Source organism: Saccopteryx leptura, chromosome 3, assembly GCF_036850995.1.
Source record: "Saccopteryx leptura isolate mSacLep1 chromosome 3, mSacLep1_pri_phased_curated, whole genome shotgun sequence".
NCBI classification, from domain to species: Eukaryota; Metazoa; Chordata; class Mammalia; order Chiroptera; family Emballonuridae; genus Saccopteryx; species Saccopteryx leptura.
The window spans coordinates 214,239,706-214,265,563 of record NC_089505.1 but is presented as its reverse complement, the minus strand read 5'-3'; the positions used below and the strand labels follow the sequence as shown (position 1 = coordinate 214,265,563).

At 36.3% G+C, this 25,858-nt stretch overlaps 1 protein-coding gene across 1 annotated transcript in view; it reads right to left on the bottom strand.

Moving 5' to 3' along the window:
- Window positions 1-733: 733 nt before the first annotated feature.
- IL18R1 (interleukin 18 receptor 1) overlaps window positions 734-25,858 on the bottom strand; it is a 51,049-nt gene continuing 25,924 nt past the window's right edge. Inside the window, exons 5-11 of the mRNA XM_066372296.1 lie at window positions 25,660-25,807; window positions 20,951-21,013; window positions 19,678-19,798; window positions 17,125-17,264; window positions 7,816-7,977; window positions 3,482-3,640; window positions 734-1,258 (exon numbers count right to left, since the gene is read on the bottom strand). Of these exons, the coding sequence (XP_066228393.1) occupies window positions 903-1,258; window positions 3,482-3,640; window positions 7,816-7,977; window positions 17,125-17,264; window positions 19,678-19,798; window positions 20,951-21,013; window positions 25,660-25,807 (1,149 nt within the window). The 3' untranslated portion in view covers window positions 734-902. The remainder of the gene's footprint in view (window positions 1,259-3,481; window positions 3,641-7,815; window positions 7,978-17,124; window positions 17,265-19,677; window positions 19,799-20,950; window positions 21,014-25,659; window positions 25,808-25,858) is intronic.

Genomic DNA, 25,858 nt, shown 5'->3' with positions numbered 1-25,858 from the left:
AAGCATCTTAGTCGCACAGTTCACACACCAAACCACTCTACCATGCTGCTTCCACCTAACAGCATTGTAGTAAATAACTTTTAAAAATCAAGCAAGTAACCATCATTTCTTGTTGCTTAATAGCTTATACCCATCGCATATATAAACATTTATGTAAAATCAACAAGTTTTTTTGATCAATTTTGAAGACCTGGAGAATTATTTGAATTAAAATTTGTATTTCTCATAAAAGATAAAAAGTTGTTTTAGGTTGCTTTTAAGAAGTTCCCACAAATGAGACCCAATTAAGCATGGCCTGTGCCGTGTCTTCATGGGGCTCCGAGAACTACAGGCCTGCATCTGTGGTTGCAACACACTAAACACATCCTGAAGCCATGGCCCCATGACAGCAGCTCACACCTCACTCCTCGCTCTGCACACAGCCTGCCAGCAACCTCCCACATCCCATGGGCTGTCCATCGTGTCTAGAGGTAGGTAACTATCGTGCAAGAGTGATGGTGATGACATCATTCCAATTACTATGTTGCCTCTGGCTCATAGAAAATGCCACTTCATAAACTTAAATTCCTTTCGTTTAATTGTTAGCAAAAAAATTCTCAAAGATGTGCCTTTGTTGTAAGGCATAAGTTATTTTGCATAATTCCCAATCTCAATGTCCAGTTATAGAAGAGGGAGAAACAAGAGACCTGTTTCTTTTAAATTTCAAGGTCTTTTGAAAATACATGACCACAGCTCATGTTCAGTCATCCCTGGCAACCTTCCGATAGTTCATCACCAAACTATGAGTAGGATTTTCAAAGAGTAGAGTTAAATGTTTTGAATGATGCCCTTGGTTATGAACAGGCTCATCCACTCGATCTCCAGTGTCAGAAGTTCTTTCTAACACTCAGCCTTTCTAAATATCAGGACAGTGAAAGCATAGGCAAGACTTCTGGTTCATCACCACAAGGCTTGACCATTTTTGCAGGCATCAAATAAAGAAGATTTTTCCAGAACCTTGAGTTATAAGACAAAGATTTATCAGCCTTCCACTTCAGAACTCTATGAGATTTCAAAAGCTTTAATGATTGAGGCAAGAATGTGAAATCACTGAAGGGTGTAAATTCAATTAATATTATTTTAATTTTCCTTTCCACCAGTGCTTCATGGAGTCCACTTTCAAGTTCATACCTGACTTCATTAGACATGTAACTTTTACTTAAGACAATGATTAGTCTTCGACTTTTCTCTATCAGTGAATGGATTTCATCAACAACAGCTGAAAATGCAAGATGTGGAATATTCATTTAAGAGAACTGAAAAGGTGAGCATAAAGAAAAAATCACTTTGCACAGTCTAATTCCATATTATTAACTCCACCAATAAGTTTTTCTTTAAGACAAATCATTTATTCTCAATTTTATATGTCCATTTAAAGCAAATATCTAGGTAACAATAATAATGAATACTTACTTATCACTTACTCTATGCTACACCCTTTACTATGCCATTTTATGTACATTAACTCATCTAATCATCCTAATGACCCTATAAAGAAAGTATCATACTTGTTTTAAAGATGAGGAAGTCAGAGCACAGAGTGGTTAAATAATTCATACAGAGTCACACAGCTAGTAAATGGCAGAAGCAGAATCTGACCCCATGGTCTGGTTCTCAATTACTTGTTTCTAACTATTATACTATCTAGCCTTTAAATGTGTATGTAGGAGCATGTTAAAATCAGGACTTAGAAAGAAAAAAATAAAACACTGTCATTATTTTATATGAGGGTCTGACACATTCTTTCTGTAAAAAGTCTGATAATAAATATTATAGGGTTTGCAGTTTAGTAAGCTTGGGTCACAACAACTCACCTCTGCTGTGGTAACTTAAAAAAGCAAACCAGGACAACATGTAAGAAAATGTTTGTAGCTGTGCTTCAACAAAGGTGGCAGGTTCTTAGTGACCTATGGATTGTAAGTACATTGCCAGCCTCTGTTGTAGACCTCTATCCCTGTTCAAATAGAGGTTTTAGGCCCTGGCTGGGTGGCTCAGTGGCAGAGCCTTGTCCTGGAGCATAGATGTCCCGGGTTCAATTCCCAGTCAGGGCACACAGGAGAAGAGCCCATCTGCTTCTCCACCCTTACTTCTCTTGCTTCTCTTTCTCTCTATCTTTCTCTCTTCTTCTGCTGAAGCCATGGTTCAAAAGGAGCAAGTTGGCTCCAGGTGCTGAGGATGGCTTCATGACCTCTGCCTCAGGCACTAAGAAGAGCTCAGTTGCTGAACAATGGAGCAACACCCCAGATGGGCAGAGCATCAGCCCCTACTAGGTTCGCCAGGTGAATTTCGGTCAGGGTGTGTGCAAGAGTCTGTCTCTCTGCCTCCCCTCCTTTCACTGAATTAAAAAAAAAAAGATATTTTTAACCAAAACTCATTATAACTGAGGACAAACATTATTTTTATCTAAGAACTAAGAGGAAATCTATTTTTTCAAAATGACTACTGGATAATAATGGTAAAATAATAATGGAAAGTCAAGCAATAACACTTTCTGTGTGCTCAGAAAGACTTGACACACAAAAATACCACAGCATTGTATGCATCTGATAATTTGGCATATTATTCCCTTTGAGATGTTCAATATAACTAGGCAGTAGTATATAATATCTTTCTAATTTGTGAGATAAGAAAGAGAAGGCACAGTCATTTTTAAATTTACTGCCATATATTTAATGCCTAGTTCAGAATTTGGCACAGGAATGGCACTCAGTAAATGATGGATAAATGAAAAAAGGATGGTAACAATGAAGACATTTGTGTTACATCATTTGCAACACATCAACACCTATGACACCAACTTTCAAAGATTTGCTCTGAAAAACCAGAGAAAACATGGAAATGTTACTATCTTTGATTCTAACTGTGCTTTGCTTCGTGGTATGTGTGATGGCCATTTGTATTCATACACTAATTTAAAAATTGAATTCCATAACTCAAATATGATATGAACCAATCTTCCTTTATTTATTTTTTTCCAGCTGTCTTATGTCCTACTTTAATTTTATCACCCATGTCAACAGAATAAATAACAAGCATTTTCTGTGTTTATCATCCAAAAAATGATGTATTAAACTAGGATCTGGTGATACTATACAAAATATTATCAAAAGAAGTATTCTTAACTACTGTGGGGTATTTCTAAATAAATGCCTCATGATAAAACCAGTTTTGGGCCTGGTGCTAGAAATGGAATATTCAGTCCCTTTCCCCAAATTTCAGAGGACTGTGGAGTTCAATGAATAAATAGGGTCCCAGAGAAGCCATTATTTGGAACAGTGTAGTGAGTTGATTTTCTAACTATTCATTATATTAATTTGCCTGGTTCCTGGCTTGAGGACCATGTTTAGTCGGTTTTTTTAAAGTAAAACAAGGTTAAGCTCAGCTATCCATCTTACAAAAAGAAAGTATCCACTAGTTTTCTATGAGGCATTCTTTTTCTTACCTCCTCCAGGCACAACATCCCTTTCAAATATGCATAATTTATACCCAAAATGTTTTTCCAACACCCTGGGCAAAATCTCCACAGCAAAAGTGTGTTCCTCTCCATGCTCAGGCCGACATTCTCTTAGGTAAGACACAAAAGCATCGTATGTCTTTCCATCTAGGAGATAAGGTTTATTCTTTTAATGAGTGTGTAAATGAAAGTTTAGCTCAAATTTCAGTGAAAGTCACAAAAAATGGGAATGGAATTACTGAAAAAGAAAAGTTAAAAACAGCATCCTGGCCCTGGCCAGTTGGCTCAGCAGTAGAGTGTCGGCCCGGTGTGTGGAAGTCCTGGGTTTGATTCCTTGCCATGGCGCACAGGAAAAGCACCCATCTGCTTCTTCACCCTTCCCCTTCTCCTTCCTCTCTCTCTCTTTCCCTCCCTCAGCCAAGGATCCATTGGAGCAAAGTTGGCCTGGGTGCAGAGGATGGCTGCATGGCCTCCGCCTCAGGTGCTAGAATGGCTTGATCCACAGCGGAGCGATGGCTCAGATAGGCAGAGCATCGCCCCCAATAGACATGCCGGGTGGATCCCCATCGGGGCACATGCAGGAGTCTGTCTGACTGCCTCCTGCTTCTAACTTCAGAAAAAGATGAAAAACAAAAACAAAAACAACCCCCCCCACAAAAACCCAGCATCCTTCCGTCTACACTCATCAAATAGTACATATTAAGTACATATTAAATGTATGCAGTTCTTTGTATATTAATTGCACCTCAATGTAGCTGTTAAGAAAAATATTTTTGACAGTAAAATTGAAAAGCAAGAATGTTTAGGCAATTCCTAATACCCCTCAAATATTCTTTTGTTCTATAATTATTTTTTATGCATTATTCTTTATCTCTGAATTTTTAAATATCAAAAATAAGGAGTAAGTTCAATTATTATTGAAGACAAAAATATAGCATCCTCAAACCTTGTATGCTAATTGAGCAACCAATTAGCAAATGCTTTAACATGGCGGGAGACACAGACAAGACCATATAACACAAACAAAAGAATCAAAATAATCTTATCAGAGAATAAGAAATGATATTTGACATGCTTTCTAAAGGAAGGAAATTTTGAGTCAGGTTCTAAATAATATAATACATGCTAATTGGGATAGTAGATGAAAAGAAAAGTGGTAGAGGAAATGAATTATCTTTGTTCCATGGTCAATTTGTTAGGTGATAGAGTTAAATTTATGCTTAGGTCTAATATTGAGATTTAATAAATTTGCTACTGAGTTGAAGACTAAATATTATTAGATCCTTCATGAAAATGCAATAGGGTGAAACCATTTTAGGTCCATGTTTATGATACTTCGTTTATGCTCAACAGCCCAACCCAGTTTCTTTAAGAGAATCAAGGCTCACAAAACAATACTTTGTTTCTGGTAAAAGCTTCTTCAGTTCTACTGTAGCACTGTGACTCAGCAGTTTAAATCAGAACCTATTATTGATGCAAAGCAATTGTTTTGCAGAAGTGTATGTATGTGAATGATTGGACATTTTGGCTAAAATTGCAAATTAACATTCATATCAAAAATAGGTTAAAAATTGGTAAAAATACAATCAACAACAACAAAAAGTTGGGAAAATGGAGCCAGTTCTTAATATAATCAGTAAATGGGTCACCTGGATAATTCCATTAGAATGCTGTGAGATATAGTTTTCTATTAGTACATGAGCTAGTGTTTTCAATAGTAAAGTCATCATATCAGTGATTGAAACAGGCACCAAGACATGAGAAATAAATTAAGTATACTTTTTAAAAAGGTATATTTTTCTCATAATCATAATGTAACTAATTGCAATAAATTGTAAAGATAATTCAGTCAAATTTATATTGTGATGTAGCTTTCTTACCCATGAAAAATAAGTTTTTTCAACTATTAGCTTTCAAATTCATTTTTTCAAGCAGATAGGCCAATTTATACTGTAATTTACTTTCAACCCAATAATGAAAGTGTTGATGGCTTTAATAACTGACAAAGTAAAGTGCCCCATATAAGTAATTTGAAAGCTAATAAAATTCTTTGGTTCTGTATAAATGAAACCAAAATGTGAATGAATATTTAGTACTACAAAGAGTCAGACCCGTGTTTCCCAAACTCTGTGTGGTGAATAACCACGTTTTAAGTTAATTTTTTTCCATTTTGGTTGATTGGTTTTTCTTTCATTTCCAATCCTTCATAAACCAATAGCTGAAAACAGTTTGGAATAGTGGAGCAATAAAAAGTTGTTAAAATGTAAAAGTTTTCATTTTTGTGCTTGTATTTCCATTTTCACTTTCTCATGACTGATATCTGTCCAGGGATCTCACCATAAGCATCACTGCTGTGGGGTACAGCTCTAAGTGTCTCTATGCAATGCCACATTGAGAGCTAAGAAATGGGAATTAAAAAAAAAATCTGTGAATTGGGTCAAATACAACCAGAGGGGTAAACAAATCTTAGCTGAAAATCAGAATGAGAGATATTAGTCAATGTCCATACTGGTCTTGCAAGTGGAGACCTGGTAATAAGATATCAAAAACAGACCCCCCAGTTTGCTGATGCATCTCTCTACATAGCAAAATCACACACACATGCAGGCTGAAAGCTAAATTAATTAACTTTGCTAATTTTATATTTTAAAATTAATAGTTGTAAGTGTGAATAATACATCTATAAAAATCTCAAAAAATATAAAAATTATTTTATTAACTTGAAGTTAAGGAGAGCCTTTCTACTTATGACCACAAATCCAGAAACCATAAAAGAAAGAGTAAATTGAATACATTACAGAATCTTTCACATAAGCAAAATCAAATTTCAACCTGGGAAAATATTTGCATTCTATATTATAAGCAATAGGCTAACCTTTTAAAAATGTAAACTGCTCCTAGAAATAAACCAGAAAAAAGAGCTAACAACTCAATTTGAAAACAATGGGCAAAGGAAATAAATTAATACTTTGAGAAAGGAAAATACAAATGAATCTTTAACAAAGAGAAAGTTGCTCATGCTCTCGCATAGTAAGTGAAATGCAAATGAAAACTACATTGAGATACTACTTTTTACCTACCAGATTGGCAAATATCCAAATGGTTGTGGGTAATGCTATGGTGAAAAGTTACTTACATCATTTGAAGGTGGTAGGTCGTACAGTAGTATGGGGGGAAAATTGACAATATCTTTCAAAATAACAACTATATCTACACTCGGTATTTCCAGCAACTCCACTTATTCTGCACACATATGAAACAATGAATGTACAAAGCTATCTTTCACAAAAGGTTGTAAACAACCAAGGTGTCTACAAAAAGGGACTCAGTAAACAGTGGTATATCCACATAAATAAAACTCAGTAGGGTTTTATCCATAGTAATAAAACCCTAAAAAATGAGAGACCTTATAAACTAATATGGCGGAGTATCCAAGGAATAGTAGAGCAAAGTTCAGAATAGTGTGTGTTATAAAACAAGATTTGTTGTTTAAACAGAAGTGGAATAAAATTCTTATTTGTTTGAACATACTATTGGTGGTGGATGAGGTGGGAAACACAAACATAGGTTGGCTGGCAGGGCAATATTCTACTGTATAATTTCTGAGACTCTTTGTGCTTTGAAATATGTGTGTCCTGCACACACACACACACACACACACACACACACACACACACACACGAAAGCAAAAGCAAGTACAGTGGATTAGATTGATTGGTTAATCCAGTAATTATATTGAAACTTGAGGACTTCTATCCACTTTTAAAAAACAGGAGAACTGAGATGTAGTCACCAGACAGAAATAGTAAGTAAATACTGACAATTCTATAGGACTAGAACTCATGTCATTTGGCTTCTTGTTCAGGGTTCCTTCAGGTACATCATGCAGCCTCCTTTTCCAGGTTAAAATAATGAACCATGGTACAATTCAATTTGATTTAAATGACCTTTAATGAATGGGCATATTGTATAAGGTGCCCAGCTGGTATGTGAACAATCACATCAAGTCTCTGGGATCAAGCATCTCATAGGGCATTTAGGAGGACATAATATCCCTTAGTAAGCAACCATATCTGCTTACTAAGTTAAACTCATGAAAAATTTAAGCACATTTTATGGTAACATATAAGTAAGCACAAAAAAGGTAGCACAGATAACATTTATAATGGATGATACACTCAGAGAAATTTTTTCTATGGGAAAACCTCTACCATAGATTAAGTCAACAATATAATCAAAATAAGATGAAGATTAATGTTTCTTTATTAGATTTCTTAATGAAATCATAGGATAAGAAATCCCAACATTACCACATTTGTTACCTGTTAATGTTTCATCTCTTCCCATGAAATGTCTGTAAAATAGAGCCAAGTCAACTCTATAAATCACACCCACAATCACTAGGCACACAACAATCCCCAATATCAAAACAGCTATGATCATTCCTCTCGTGAAGACATGGCCTGGGATATCAATCAGATCTTCTAGAATGAAAAATATAATGGGAATAATTAATCAAAGAAATGTTACCACTGTCTTCCACCATTATGCTGCAGGTGTCAGTTCTTACCATTAGTACTAACAGAGTTGTCTACTCAACATGTTCCATTGAGTTACCTCATATTCCTGTTTTCAGTTTGGGGCAGTGGTCTTCTTACTCCCGTTATTAAAGAATAAAAATGTGTACAAGAATATTCAGAAACCTGAACTGAAAGCATTATAAGATAGTCTATCCCTGCCTGTGGAGGTATCCTAGGAGGTAATCCTAAGATTATAAAATACTAGGGTGAAATACAGAGGGACCCAAATGTCAATCTTAGAGAACAAGTGGTGAACATAAATGGAGCCTTTTAGTCTTGAGAGAGCAACCACTTGACTGAGATCATCCAGGTTCCCAGTCTGGCTCTATAACTTATTCTATATTCTAGGAAATGTCACTGGATGCCCTTAACTCTTAGTATCTTAATCTTTAATATGAAGCTAATAATTTCTGCTTCAACTACAGAGTTGCTTTTGGGGGGAACATTATATGACATTGGACATAAGTAGTTAACACAGCATCTGGTACACTGCTCTAAGAATTTTAGCTTTTTTAAAAATAAAAGTGTCTTTTGGGAAAAATTACATTTCTTAGATTGATTCAGTTTATGCTCACTATGGACAATATGAAATTATACAAAAGAATAAAAAGGATAAAATAATTTTAACAACCATTCCACAATGTGATTGTGGGCATTGCTAACATGCTAGTATATTCCCACTTGGTTTTTTAGTTTCCCTAAAAATATTGACTTGATTGAGATCATGTGGTCATCACTACTTATTGCACATTATGTCATAAGTAGTTCATTAGGTCTTTAAAATTATGATTTATAACATCCTAACATTTAGATTGATTGTAATTTTTTGTAAATATACATAATGCTGCAATGAACATATGCATAAGCCTTTATGCATGTTTCTGATTATTCTCTTAAAATAGATTTTAAAGGTTGGAGATTTCTAGGTCAAAGAGTATGAACATGCATGAAGTTCTTGACATTTTAGCACCAATTTTCAGAATAATCTTTTCAGTAAAACTAACTACCAAGATATAAGGAAGCAACCATATCTGCTTACTAAGTTAAACTCTAAATAAAGCCAGCCCCTGGAGTTCCTGCATCTTTAGAATATCTGCTTCTTTGTGACTGCCATGCAAATGCAAAAACACACACTTTCACACTGACATATATACTCTTGCAAGGATAATGGTGCAGTGGAAGACCCTATATCCTGGACAACATTTGTGAGCATAGCAGAAAGAGAAATGACCATGGTAGAAACTTCTAAGGCAGGGATAGAACAGTCAGGCATTAATTTAAGAGAGAGGTGGCTAGTGACCAGCAGTAATAAAAAATCCAGGTAAGGCAATGGACAATGGACAATAATGGATTTGAGCCTCTCCTTTACATGTGCATGGGCCAAGGCATGCACACTCACATGAGAACACTTGTAACAATCCCTACAGAAGATAAGAGCACTGAGTTAATTTCAAAGTTACTCAGGTCTGAGTTTTGACATCTTTACTTATTGTGTGACGTGGGATGAATTTCTTCACCTATAAAAGCTGATTGTAAAGATCAGGTTAAATAATGATAAAAGCTTAGCACAGAGCTTACCATCTAATACACATAAAGAATGTTAGCAAGTCCTGCCTGCAGAGGCAAGGCAGAAACCACAAAGACCTCCTTAGCGGGCTGGCGCAGGCAATGCCCACACTTGAACACCTGAGGCAGTGGCAGAGGGGGTGGTGGGCCCACAGACCTACTACACCTAGGGAACACAGAGGCCAAACCCATCAGACTCCTGTGGTCACACCATTCTTATACAAGACAAAATGAGGAGGTAGAGATGCAACCCAAACGAATCAAAAGAAATCACCCAGAAAAAGATTTGAATGAGTTGGAAATTACCAAATTATTGATGCAGAGTTTAAAGTAATGATTGTTAGGATGCTCAAAGATTTTAGATCAACAATGGATGGACATAAGAAGCACCTAAATAAAGAGATAGCAAGTATAAAAAAAACATTGAAATAATAAAAAAGAATCATTCAGAAATGACAAATTCAATATCAGAAATGAAGACCACACTGGAAGGAATTAAAAGCAGGGTGGATGAAGCTGAGGATCGAATTAGCAATTTAGAGAACAAGATAAACAAAAGCACAGAAGCAGAGCAGAAAAAGAAAAGAGGCTCAAAAAGTCTGTGGAAACTCTAAGAGAGCTCCATGACAACATGAAGAGAAATAACATCTGCATCATAATAGGGGTTCCTGAAGGAGAAGAGAAAGAACAAGGAATAGAGAATCTGATTGAAGAAATCATAGCTGAAAAATTCTCTAAATTGATGAAGGAAAAAGTCATACAAGTTCAAGAAGCACAGAGAGTTCCATTAAGGATGAACCCAAAAAGGCCAACACCAAGACACATCATAATTAAAATACAAAAATTAAGAGATAAAGAAAGAATACTAAAAGCTGAATGAAAAAAGCAGTCTATTACCTACAGAGGAGCCCCCATGAGGATGACATCTGACTTCTCAACAATAACATTAGAGGGCAGAAGAGATTGGCAAGAAATATTCAAAGTAATGCAAACCAAGAGCCTACAACTAAGACTTCTCTATCCAGCAAGGCTATCATTTAAAATTAAAGAAGAAATAAAAAGCTTCCCAGACAAAAAAAAAAAAAAAAACCCTCAAGAAATTCATTACAACCAAAACAATGCTGCAGGAAATGTTAAGAAGCCTGCTATAAACAGAATGAAGGGGGACATTAGATTCTAGTAAAAGAGCAATGTAGATTTAAAGAATAAAATGGCAATAAACAACTACATATCAATAATAACCTTAAATGTAAATGGATTACATGCTCTAATCAAAAGATGTAGGGTAGCTGTGTAGATAAGAAAACAGAACCCATACACATGCTGTCTATAAGAGACACACCTCAAAACAAAAGATATGGATAGACTAAAAATAAAGGGATGAAAAAAAATTCATTCAAATGAAAATGAAAAAACAAGCTGGGGTAACAATACTTTTATCAGACAAAATAAACTTTAAAACAAAGATTATAGTAAGGGATAAAGAAGGTCACTACATAATGATAAAGAGAACAATCCAACAGAAAGATATAACCAAAATAAATATCTATCCACCTAATATAGGAGCACCTAAGTACATAAAGCAGATTTTGATGGGTATAAAGGGCGAGATCAACAGCAATACTATAACAGTAGGGGATTTTAATACCCAACTAATATCACTGAATAGATCCTCAAGAAAAAAAAATAACAAAGAAACAGCAGACTTAAAAGACACAGTAGATCAACTGGATTTAGTAGATATCTTCAGAACCTTTCACCCTAAAGCAGCAGAATATACATTCTTTTCAAGTGCTCATGGTACATTCTCTAGGATAGACCACATGATAGGACATAAAACGAGTCTCAACAAATTTAAGAAGATTGAAATCGTACCAACCATCTTCTCAGATTGCAATGGCATGAAACTAGAAATCAACTACAGTAGAAAAACTGAAAAACACTCAAACACTTGGACAATAAATAGCATGTTATTAAATAATGAATGGGTTAACAATGAGAACAAGGAAGAAATCATAAATTTACTTGAAACCAATGAAAACGAACATACAACATCTCAAAATTTATGGGACACAGTAAAAGCAGTCCTGAGAGGGACTACAGGCATACAGGCATACTGCAAGAAGCTAGAAAAAGGTCAAATAAACAATTTAACCTAGCATCTAAAAGAACTAGAAAAAGAACAGCAAGTAAAACCAAGAGGAAGTAGAAGGAAGGAAATAATAAAGATCAGAGCAGAAATAAATGACATAGAGGCTAAAAAAACAGTACAGAGGATCAATGAAACCAAGAGTTGAGAGCTGGTTCTTTGAAAAGGTAAACAAAATTGAAGAACCATTAACCACACTCACCAAGAAAAAAAGAAAGGACTCAAATAAATAAAATTAGAAATGAGAGAGGAGAAGTAACAACTGATACAGCAGAAGTAGAGAGGATTGCAAGAAAATACTGTAAAGAACTATATTCCATAAAATTAGACAACCTAGACAAAATGGACAAATTCCTCGAAACATATAATCTTTCAAAAATCAATATAGAAGAATCAGAAAACCTAAACAGGCCAATTTCATCAAATGAGATAGAAACAGTTATCAAAAAACTCCCAACAGATCTTGATAACATTATACGGAGTGAAATAAGTAAATCAGAAAAAAACAAGAACTACATGATTCCATACATTGGTGGAATATAAAAACGAGACTAAGAGACATGGACAAGAGTGTGGTGGTTACCAGGGGTGGGGGGAGGGAGGACATGGGAGGGAGGGAGGGAGAGTGTTAGGGGGAGGGGGAGGGGCACAGAGAACAAGATAGAGGGAGGCGGAGGACAATCTGACTTTGGGCGAGGGGTATGCAACATAATTTAATGACAAAATAACCTAGACATGTTTTCTTTGAATATATGTACCCTGATTTATTAATGTCATCCCATTATCATTAATAAAAATTTATTTAAAAAAATAAATAAAATAAAATAAAATAAAATAAAAAAAAACTCCCAACAAACAAAAGTCCTGAGCCAATGGCTCCACCGGTGAATTTTACCAGATATTCAAAGAAGAACTAACTCCTATCCTTCTCAAGGTATTTCAAAATCTTCAAGAGGAGGAAAGACTTCCAAAGACTTCCTTTTATGAGGCAAGCATAATACTGATTCCAAAACCAAGTAAAGACTCTACAAAGAAAGAAAAATATAGACCAATATCCCTGATGAATTTAGATGCTAAAATTCTCAACAAAATATTAGCAAACCAGATTCAGGAATACATGAAAAGAATCATACATCATTATCAGTTGGGATTTATTCTAGAAAGAAAAGGCTGATATAATATCTGCAAATAAATCAATGTGATTCAACAAATAAACAAAAAAAAGGATAAAAATCACATGATAATATCAATAGATGCAGAAAAAGCATTCGATAAAATCCAGCACCCATTTTTGATCAAAATTCTTAGTAAAGTGGGAATACAGGATTATACCTCAACATGAAAAAGGCCATCTATGACAAACCCAAAGCCAACATCATACTAAATGGGCAAAAATTAAAAGCAATCCCCTTAAGATCAGGAACAAGGTAAGGGTGCCCCCTTTCACCACTCTTATTCAACAGAGTTCTGGAAGTCCTAGCCATAGCAATCAGACAAGAAGAAGAAATAAAAGGCATCCAAACTGGAAAAGAAGAAGTAAAACTATCATTATTTGCTGATGATATGATACTGTACATAGTAAACCCTAAAGTCTCAGTCAAAAAACTACTGGATCTGAGAAATGAATTCAGCAAGACAGAAGGATATAAAATCAATAGTCAAAAAATCAGTAGCATTTTTATACACCAACAATGGACTGTCTGAAAGAGAAATTAAGAAAACAATACCCTTCACTATTGCAACAACAAAAAAAATAAAGTACCTAAGAGTAAATTTAACCAAAGAGGATAAAGACTTGTACTTGGAAAATTACAAAACATTGTTAAAGGAAATCAAGGAAGATACAAACAAATGAAAGCATATACTGTGTTCATGGACAAGAAGAATAAACATCATTAAAATGTCCATATTGCCCAAAGCAATTTATAAATTCAATGCAGTTCTTATTAAAATACTGATGACATACTTTAAAGATATAAATCAAATATTCCAAAAATTTATATGGAACCAGAAAAGAACATGAATAGCTTCAGCAATCCTGAAAAAGAAGAATAAAGTGGGGGTATCACACTTCCTGATATCAAGTTATACTACAAGGCCATCATACTCAAAACATCCTGGTACTGGCGTAAGAACAGGCATACAGAACAATGGAACAGAACAGAGAACCCATAAATAAACCCATACCTATATGGACAATTAATATTTGACAAAGGAGGTAAGAGCATACAATGGATTAGACAGTCTTTTTAACAAATGGTGTTGGAAAAATTGGACAGGTACTTACAAAAAAATGAAACTGGATCACCAACTTACACCATTTACAAAAGTAAACTCAAAATAAATAAAAGACTTAAATGTAAGTCATGGAACCAAAAACATTTTTGAAGAAAACATAGGCAGAAAACTGTCCGATATCTCTCATAGCAATATATAAAATATTTGCTGATTTATCTCCACGGGCAAGTGTAATAAAGGATAGGATAAACAAATGGGACTGTATTAAACTAAAAAGTTTTTACACAGCAAAAGACACCATTAACAAAATAAAAAGACAACCCACACAATGGGAGAATATATTCGCTAATATGTCTGGTAAGGGGTTAATAACCAAAATTTATAAAGAACTTTTAAAACTCAACACCAGGAAGCTAAAAAGTCAAATCAAAAAATGGGCAAAAGAAATGAATTGACACTTCTCCAAAGAGGACATACAGATGGACAATAGGCATATGAAAAAATGTTCAATATCACTAATCAATAGAGAAATGCAAATTAAAATCACCATGAGATATCACCTCACACCTGTCAGAATGGCGCTCATCAACAAAACAACCCATAATAAGTGCTTAAGAAGGTGCGGAGAAAAGGGAACTCTCTTGCACTGCTGGTGGGAATGCAGACTGGTGCAGCCACTGTGGAAAACACTATAAAGATTTGTCAAAATATTAAAAATGGAACTGCCCTCTGACCCAGCTATTCCACTTTTAGGAATATATTCTACGAATACCAAATCACTGATTCAAAAGAAGAAAAGCACCCCCATGTTTATTGTGGCATTGTTTACAATAGCCAAGATGTGGAAACAGCCCAAGTGTCCATCAGTGGACAAGTGGATTAAAAAGTTGTGGTACATATACACAATGGAATACTATGGGGCCATGAGGAAGAGGGATATCTTACCTTTCGCGACAACATGGATGGACCTGGACACTATTATGCTAAGTGAAATAAGCCAGGCAGAGAATGAAAAATATCATATGACCTCTCTCATTTGAGGAATCCAATGAACAATGTGAACTGAGCAACAGAACAGAGGCAGAGGCAGGATCAAAGGGACCAGAGGGAAAGCGGTCAGAGGGAAAGTAGAAGAGAAAATGGGATCAGAGAAGGGAAAGAGATTAATGAAATTATATATACATAACAGCATTATAGAGAACAGCAAATTCTGGAGGAAAGGTGGGAAGACATTGGGTAGAGGAGGTATGGGGGATAGAGGGGGAATAAAGGGGTGGGGGGAGATATATTCAGTGTGACACTTTAATCTATGTAAACTCAAATTAAAATCATAAATAAAAAATATATATATATTAAAAAAAACAAAAAAAGTATGTGGTGTTATGCCAGCAGTGGCCCCATACATCTCATGTTCACTATGTTTCTTGACTGCATTGTAATCTCATGTTGATTTGTACAGTAACAGGCTGTACAGACGTGTAGCATGGAGCAATAGGCTATACCATATAGCCCATATGTATAGTAGGCTATACCAGTTAGGTTATATATTATATACTCTATCATTCTCACAATGACAAAACCACCTAAAGATGCATTTCTCAGAATGTATTCTCATCATTAAGCAGTGCATGACTATCATTAAAGCAAAAAATCTGCTAGAGAGAGTCAAAGGCAGATTTGAACATGCAGAAGAATGGATTAGCTAAGTGAACTAAGCCTGTCACAAAAAAACAAATACTATATGATTCCAATTATATGAGAGACTTAGAGTAGTCAATATCATAGAGACAGAAAATAGAATGTTGGTTGACAGGGCCGGGGAAGAGAGGGAAGAACAAGATGGTTTCAGTTTACAAGATGAAAGAGATTTGAAATGGATGGTGGTGATGGTTACACAACAAAATGAATGATTTTAATACCACTGAACTATATACTTAAAATTGTTAAAGACGGTAAATTCTGTTATGTGTATTACAATAAAAAATTGAAAAAATACATAAATTAGTTAAAATGTTGAATATTAAGCATAATAGAACTAGATTATCAGTATTATATATTATGTAACCTTTGATTTGTATATTGCTCTAGGAAAAAAAAGAATGTTAGCAATTATTAGTAATGCATATGGTAGACTGATAGATTTAGAACAGTGTTCTAGATGAGTTAGAAATGGTATCTGGGATATCACATCTAGAGAGGGTCTTCTGACCTTAGGTTGTCTCTCTCTCACTCTTTCAGTTTCTCATTAAAGCCAAGACATAATCCACATGCTCATGTTTCTCTCTCTCTCTCTCATCTATCTTTTCTGGGTGTGTCTTTCTCTAGCATATCTATCTCTCTGTCTCTGTATACTTCTCTGTCTCTCTCAGACTTTAGCCTTCCCCTACATATCCAGGAGTGGATGGCCCAGTCTGGGAATGATTACTAATAATTGTAAAGCACAGCTTTTTGGTCCAGACATAGCCATTTTCTAAGCAATTTCCAGGGCAAAATGCTCTGTGTTGGAATTGTTTGGTGGAGGACAGAGGCAGAGGACTCTGGAATGCTCCAACAGGTATACACTGAAAAACTTTGAGTCCTCTGATTAGAGTCATAAATGGTCCACTTGCCAAGTTTAGGGACTAGTCCAAGAAAGGAAGGCCCCTGTTAGTTAGTGTTGAATGAATGACCACACGCAAGAGCCCCCTATGCCCAATGCCTAGCTAAGGTAGGCTGGAGACAGTAATTACTCTTAGTATCATTACCCGCATCCTACACTGAGTTACACAACTCTCCTCCAGTTGTTATAGGTATACCAGAGCCACCTTGACTGCCTTGTCTAGGATCCTCAGCCACCAGCATCTTTGTTTCCAAGTTCAACCTGCCTCCCTGCTCTGGGCCCCTGGCTTCTACACAGGATTGGAATATGATTGAGGGAAAAAAATAAACTTTGTGTTGTCATTCTCTGCTTGGAATCAGGGCACAAGGTATTCACTTCTTAGAAGCTTCATTTCTGGTGTATAAAATGGGGATCATAATCTTTGAGGGGTCTCTCAGCAGCAACATTCAAAATTTCCAAATTTTGAAATATTTATTCCAAAAATAAAACTTTGCCACACCTTTCTTCAACAAGATGAAGCTTCTGGTATCTGTAGCTCCCTCGCTGGCCACAGTGCAATTATATAAAATGTTTAGATTTTTTTCATTAATGTTCTCAATTCTCAATATTTTTGAAGCAAGCCACTTGCCTTCTGAAGACCTGTAAGAAAGGAAAATAATTTAGCCATAGACTTTGTTCACTGCCAGCACATTATCCATTATCCATGAGAGAGGATTTCATATATGCAAAAACTCAGAGGCAGCAGCTCAGCTGACTCGTCATATTTTTCCCTTCAGGAGGGAAATCTTAAAGTGTGACCACAAGGAGCCGTTGCCCACTCTTCAGGAAGCATCAGGGTCAACAGACACAGCCCTTCTGAACTATCTGGGGAAGGTGCTATGAACTACCTAGAATGAAATGATGCTGTTAAAAATACAAGAAAATAGCCTCTCTCTTATGTATGTTTTCTATTTCTCCTCTCCTTACTAAACAATGTTTCTTCCACAGTGAAGTCTCTAACAAGTGCGATAAGACCGCAAATTGTTCAGCATAGACAGATTCATATCAAGTTTGTCCGTGCAATACTAAAGATTACTTTTATTTTGTTCAGCAGTTAAAATAAATTTTAAAACATTTTTCTCAGATACCCCTCGGGAAGATGAGAAACGCTAATTCAGTTGTTCAGTGAGTATCAGAAAATGACTTGTGAGCACCCCTAGCCACAAGTTTTCTTTCTCTTCTTAAAGGATTCCAGGTGTCCTGTCATTCAAAGCAAAAGCTCATGCTAACTCCTTCCTCTGCAGTGACAGGCTCTGATGGTACTGTGTTATTTTGCATTCACCTGAAATGCCTATAAGCAAGTGCCTCTAGTACCTAGGATATGGTACTACTGTAGCCTCCAACTATTCAAATACATTTAAGAAGATCAATCTGTATGGAAGCCATGAACGCAGGAATACCAAATAGCCAACTCATTGAAAAATCTGGAAGTAAGGCACACAAGGCCACTGGGAAACCAAAACAAGTGACATAAAAAAAGTTTATACACCCAACTATAAAAGAGATCTCCTCACTCTCTTAGCTTAGTTTAAGCTTCATTTTTAATAAGCTTGGTACATTGGTCTTCAATCTCTCAAAAAAAATCAACAAGAGAGTACTAGAAAGGGAAAATGCAGAACTCCAGGGGAGTACAGGTGCTGAGAAGATATAATGGCAGGATGGCCACGCAATTCAGGGGAAGCAACATTCTGAGCACCAGTCACGTGCCTATAAACAAGTATCAGGAAGAGGCGGCAGACAAGAGTCAGCAAGAACTAAGAACTGCCAGCATGAGGATAAAGAATATTTTCTTAAAGTGTAAAAAGCAGAAAGAAACCTCAACAGTGCAACTAAAGTGATACAGATCTTAAAATCACTATTCACTAGAACCTGAATGTATCAGCATGTTCATAATTACAGTAATGACCCAAAGTCACTCAGAAACATTTAAATGACCATAGACTTGGCATATTTTGTTTTAATAGGTCTGATCATTCCTTAATAGAAGAACATAGATTATTTACATATTAATAGAAGACATGTCATTTGGGGCATTTCGCCCTAATGCTACCTCCTAGATATTTATATAGAATCATTGTGCTGTTTGTTTTTTCTACTTATTCTTACTGTATTTCTAATTTTGTGAATAGATTCTGACAAGAAAATATTACAGTGATAACTGCTCAATGTCAATCCAGGTGACTGGTAATTTAAATTAGTATTTGCTTGAGACAATCTCTGGAGACACTTCCATACTTTATAAAATTTCTCAGTACTCTTTTAATTGCTTTAACAAAGAAAATCACTCTAAAGAATGCTCTAAAAAGGAGGTACAGACTATCTCTAAAGAACAAATGACTCTTCTGTGTGAATTTCAGGATTTCTCAATTTTTTATAATGAATGATTTCAACAATGAGAAAAAAGAAAGTCATATGTATAAGCGCAAGATGTAGATTGGCCAGATAGAAAGAGACAGCCTCCCTTTGACCTTGCTTGCACCCAAGGTCCTACAGGAAAAGGTACTGATAAGTCACTTTGCAACTATAGACTCCCAGCTGCTCTCATAGTGACATGTGGGCAATATAGCTAGGGACACCGACTATACACAAGGGCCCAAATTAACTTCTACAGGTCATAGTCTGCTGACCTGGTCTTTACTATGGCACAGTAATAAAAATAAAGCACTGAACAGAATTTTCAAAATTCAAAAATTATAGCCTAGGTTACCATTCCTTAATAAAGATGCAGGTACAATCCACATCCCCATCAGACCCTGACTGAGCAAAAGCTGCTTTTGCAAGATAACACTAAAGAGTTCTTTGATTTAGATTTCAGCAATAAATTTCTGTATGATCATCAATACAGATTATGGGAATTATAATTATATAATATGTAAATTATAATTATAATCTGTACTTATCTCAAACATCCTATTAGCTATTCAGAAGTCTGAAGGTTTTTTTTATATTAGGTATGTATGATTCAATAACATTTACATATTATAATATATATTCAAATATTACATAACCATACTGAGTTCTTATTTCTTCTTCTTCATGTACATTAGAATACTCTTCATTTTCTTCCTGGAAGTTCCAATAAAGCTTATTCTTTTTATTCAACAAAGCAGAGCAGTTGAGCTGTACATCGTTTCCTAGATAAAAGTCGACAACCAATATTTTGATTGTAGAAACTCAGATTTCCCGGAGGTTTAACTTAATATAATCAATACATGTCACCCTAATATATAATGCTAATAAGTGCTACATTTCAGAAATAAAATAGATGCTGTGTTTTTAAATATTAAAAATTTTATAAAGCAGAGAAAATAGGTATCAATTACAGGTCATCACCAAAATATAAATAAATTGGTTTCTCTTCAAATGTTTATGTTTTGGTAAATTATTAAAACATAGGTTGGCCGGTAGACTTTCTTTTCAACACACAATTCAGTAGGCAGTGTCAAACTAACACTTTCATTGCAATTTTTAGAAGAACAAAATGAATAAGTCACAAAAATTAAATTGTCAGCTAAAAATTAAAGACATGAAAGTGCAGGGAAAATAAAGCGAAACAGTTGAACCGAAAGGCATTCAGGAAAAAGCTTTGCCAGCTGAGCTGAGATAGCCAGCCATTTTACTTTCTGGGAGAATTTTCTGTGGTTTGAACAACACAGAGGACATCTCAAAAAGAAAACAGAGTCCTGTGGAGATTTTGACAGCCACAGGGCTGACAGGATAACTGTGAAGGACTTGGGCAGCAGAGTAGACTGCTCAAAGGCTTAACAATTTCTCCTATAGTCTCCTGGTACTTAAGAGGTAAGTCCCACTGGAGGAAAAGACCTGCAACAAACACAGGAGTGAAGTCTCCCTCCAGCTATCAGAGATGAAAGGCAGATTGAATCAAACATCATTTGCATTCTAGCTACCACCCAGCCCAGTTCCTAAATGGACTGAGATCATCAACTCCCACTATTTGCTTAAATTATTCAAATATGAATAATTTCTTCAGCATATTCTCACTGAGTTTTCTTATTTAAAAATGACCATAGAGAGAGACTATTAGAGAAAAGTCACAAATAGGTGAATAGAACCCTAATCAACAAACCACAGGCAGTTCCAGACTGTTCATTTTAATCAGTTTAAAAATGGCAGTATCCAAAAAATGACAAGCTTTTTCTGCTTTTGTAATGTTCATCACTAAATATGGAATGCACACACATTGATGTAAAATCAATCAGGTTTAGCTTTGAAAGACTCCATCCCCCCCATTCATAAATGCAGAATATATGTATGTCAAAATATACCTAATTCTACTCCAACATGGTTGAGCTTTGGTCCAAGAACAACTGGAATTATATTACTGTGATCTAAAAGTAAAAAAAAAAAAGTGTATTAGTACTACACTGAGCTTCTCTAAGACAAACACTTGTTATAACACAGTTATTCCACAGAATGAAGTCTAAAAGTCATCATTTTACATTTGTTTTAGACATATTTGCAATATATAGTGGTTGGAATGAATTTTTTTTTCACTTTTCATTAACCTCAAAGCTCACACCACTGGAGAAAGCACATTGAATTTAGTTTTTCCTAAATTCAAATCTGTGGCTTCTGCTCATTGCAGCAAAAACCTGAGGAAGACTCTCATCTCAGGAGATAATCAACCTTGCAGGACTTAGAAGAAACAGAGTCACTGAGAAGTGCCTTTCCACCTGCCATTATTCCTTTCATATGTCCTCTCAACTACTGGGTGCAAGATCATAACTCAGGTGAGGGAGGCAAGGCAATCACGCTTAGGAGCTGATCTTCCATCAAAGGACCCTGGGAAGAGGGCCCCTTCAGTATTGTGCACTGAGTGTCTCACCTGAGTCCTGGCCCTGTTAGGGTACCCACACCATTAAGCTCAGCTCTTCTTTTCTCCCTCAGTGACTTCTGGCCCCATCTGGAGGTACATAAATATTTTGCACCTCTATTCCCATCTAGTAACTCTTAGGAAGTAAATAACCCCCCAGAGCCTGCTACTGAATGCTATAATACAGATTCGAGTGGCTAGTATTTGCAGAGCACAGAAAGAAGCTGTGGTACATAGCCTACTTCTTGTGGCTCCTGTTATTGGCACCAGCAACTTTCTCCATGACATGGACTTTCCCTGCTAGTACATCTGGTATTTTGGGAGCATTTACAACTAATGTCTGGAGCAGCCTTCGTGGGACTTACAGGCTCTCAGCAAACAGAATGCCTGATCATGAGGAGTAAAATATAACTCAGGAGCTCTTCTGCAGCATGCACACCTACACTTGATCAGAAAGTGCAGTGCTACAGGGTGAAGAGTGGAGAAAAAAGTGGAGGAATATGTGGGCAAGATTGGAGGATGAAACTAAGACAGTGACAGCCCAGCAAGTTCAGGTTCCTCAGAGAGTCAGACTCACTGAGCAAGTCTGGAATTCACCTAGGCAGGCAAGGAGGGGCTGAAATGGCCCCAGAGAACTACCTCTCAGGTCTGAAAGTATTGATGAATAGAAGTTGTTTCAAGGACAGAGAAGTAGGAGGTAAATTTGTGTAAAGGGGGAAATTCTGCTGATTATGTTCTTCTGGATCCATCTCTAAAACTTGAAGTTTATCATTGAGAACCCAAAGCAGCACCAGGTTCATATGTCTGGTGCAAAGTGAAGGGTACGGTTCTATTTAACATAACAGAAAGAAGAAAACAACCTCAGTGTATGTCCCTGGCATGCCTAGCCTAACTATGAATCAAAATGGCACAGAGATTGTCAGCAGCAAGAGGAAACATCACCAAATCAGCCAGAGCAGGAGATGAAGAAAATGATAGGTGGGAGTCAAGAGAACCATGATTCAAGGCAATTATGCTTACCACAGGTTGCTATGAGGTCTACATTCATGACTGCAGGTGAACTATATAATAAAGACAACATAGAGCAGGTGGGAGCTTAGAGTCCCATTGTCTTCAGCATAGCTCATTATACCTCCTGACAATTGACTTTAATTCTAAGCTTTACATTTTAGAAGAATCATGATACGTGGGCCAGTGGCGCAATGGATAACGCGTCTGACTACGGATCAGTAGATTCCAGGTTAGAAGAATCATGGCAAACTTCATTAAATCCAAAGGAAAATGGCCACAATGGTTAAAACGCTATAGAGTTCTTGTTGAATGAGGCACAGTTGAAGGAAGTGTTATTGGCTCAATAGTTCATTCAACAGACATACAATGATGCCTACTAGTGACCAAGAGCCAGGTAAGTGTGGAAGATGCAAAATAAAGAAGGGGACTCAGTTCAATCTCTCCTTTCCAGGAGCTTCTCAGTCTACTGGCAGAGACAGACACACGACCCAAATTCTGACAGCAATCAGAAATATGAACAAGAGGACATGAGAACATGGAGGACATTATAGACATTTGAGCTGAGTCCTAAAAAATACAGCTGGCATTCTCCAAAATGACAAAGTTAATAAGGTGGGCAGTTGAAGCAGAAAATAGCGTGTGCAGCGGGGGTGAAGGGCAGGCAGCCAGAGATGGTGATAACAATAGTGCTTTCACTGTCCCTGGCACCTTCTCAAAGTTCTACACACATTCACTTCCTCAGTCCTCAAAGCAGCCCTGTGAGGGAGGAACCTGAACTATTCCGTTTTACTGTGCTGAATCTGAGGCACAGATAGACAAGTAATTTAATTCACCCAAGGTCACAAGCTCACCGGGCTCTTGTATTATAAAGATGATTGAATTAAAGTATATCTGGCCTATAGTAAGTGCCCTTTTGATAATTAACATCTTTATTCCTTCCAGGGAGGAATAAGAGAGGAGCTGATGGGTGAACAGCAAAGCTAGATGGGGGTGTAAGTGTTGGTGGTGAAAGAGTCAAGGGACAAAAAATTTATATGAAATTAAAGGTATATATATGGGAAAATAAACTGAAAATTTTAGTTTTGTAATATATATATATACATACACACACACATATATATATGTATATATATATACATATACATATATATATATATATATATAGAGAGAGAGAGAGAGAGAGAGAGAATGTAAGATATTTGAGTTTCACAATTTAATTATGATTCCCAGGTTATGGGTTGTGACAGGCAGAATAATGCCCCCCCCCCAGAAGTTGTTCACATCCTCATCTCTAGATCCTGTGAATATTATACCTCCCATAGCAAAAGGGACTTTGTCATGTGATTAAATTAAGGATTTTGAAATGAGGAAAGTATCCTGGATTACACAGGGGGCCCAACATAATAACAAGGGTCCCCATAAAGAGGAAAGAAGATGGGTCAGAGTCAGAAAAGGAAATGTGATAGTTGGAAGCAAAGGTTTCAGAGGGAGTTAAAGATGCTACACTGCTCGTTTTGAGAATGGAGAAAGTAGCCAAGGAATGCAGGTGGCCTCCGGAACATGGGAAAGACAAGGAAACCCACTCTTCCTCCAGAATCTTCAGAAGGAACACAATCCTGCTGAAACCTTGACTTTAACCCAACAAATCCATTTCAGACTTCTAAGACCTTCAGAGCCATTAGATAACAAGTTTGTGTTGTTTGAAGACACTGAGTTTATGGTAATCTATCTATTAGCGCTGTACGGAGTATAGCTATGTCAATGGACAGTTAAAATGAAGAGGAGAAATGTCCAAGCAAAGAAGCTCACAGTTTTGCTAGTCTATGGGAAAGAATGTTTAGGGTAGGGAGCCCACCAACCTCCAAATGCTCGAATGAGCTACCAGATTTAATCTGTGCAGTTACTGAGGAGAAGCTTCATGAAGGCATATTGGACTCAATGGGGAAAATATGACCCTCAACAATCAAATATTAAAATATGGACTTGTGTGATTTGATGATCTCAATTGTAGTTCCCAACATGCGAGTCGTTGATCAGGTATTGGCTGTGCCATAAGAAGGGTGTCTTCACTCGGTGAGATTTAATTGAGTTACCTCTGAGGTCTCCATCACTAAAAAATCCAGGCTTTAGTTATTCCATTATATATAGTCTGGTTTTCTGATAAACCAGGTCAACAGCCATCATTTCCAAATGTTCAGCCCCTTCCACCAACACACCTGTGTTCCTTACATTCTCTTCTCAGAGCACCCTGTCCCCAGCATGTCCTCCTATCATCTGCTGGTAATCTCTAAGACCCAGCTCAGGCAGAATTCTCTACCTGTTTTTCCTCTGGGGTCCCTCCATGCCCTTAACACCTCACAGATGGTTCCAGGTTCACAGAGAGCTGACCCTTGAATAACACAGGTGTGAACTGCGTGGGCCTATTTATATGCAGATTTTTCCAACATATACTATAAATGTATTTCCTCTTCCTTATATTTTTTCTTAATCACATTTTTTTCTAGTTTTATATATTCTAAGAACACAAAACATGATGCATGTAACATATAAAATATGTGTTAACTGACTATTTTATCAGTAAGGCTTCTTTTGATGAGCTAGCTATTGGTAGTTAAATTTTGGGAAAACCAAAAGCCATGCCCAGATTTTTTACTGTGTGTGGGGATCAGCATATCTAACCCCTGTATGGTTCAGGGTCAACTGTACTATGATACCTCTATGTGACTTATTACCTCTTCTGACTATAATCAAATTCCTTGAAGAGAGTATATTGCTCACTTCATTTCATATTTCCCTGCTTCCTTTTTCTCCCAGTCCTCAGGAGTTTATTAAATACAGACATCATTGATAAATAGTTATTGAGTGACAGCATATATACTTCATAAAAAAGACCCCACAGTTATTCAAATACCAAATAAAAGAGTGGACTTATGAAAAAGACACCTTTATGAACTTTTAATTACTACCCCCCCCCAATTTTTAAGCATAGTGAATAATGCCAACGTGGTATCAACCCTTATTTTGAACTAATGATGTGGTTGGTCCCAATTCCAACTAAGTTGCCCATGACTTCCTGTACTGCTTTAGAAAAAAAAAATATTGTTTTACTAAGGCATATTTACTTCCTCCCAATCCTAAAATTTCTCTTACCTTCAACTATTGTTATATTGAAGGTATCGGTGACATTAAATAGTTTTGCATGATGATAAAGGAAAAACATGCAGGTGTAATATCCCTGATCTTTAAACTCTGCATTCTTCTGTAATTGATTCTTATTGTACTCTATCATTTCACAGTTCTGTTTAAAAAAAAAGTTAAAATATTTTAAGCAAAAGCAGTATTGTATTAC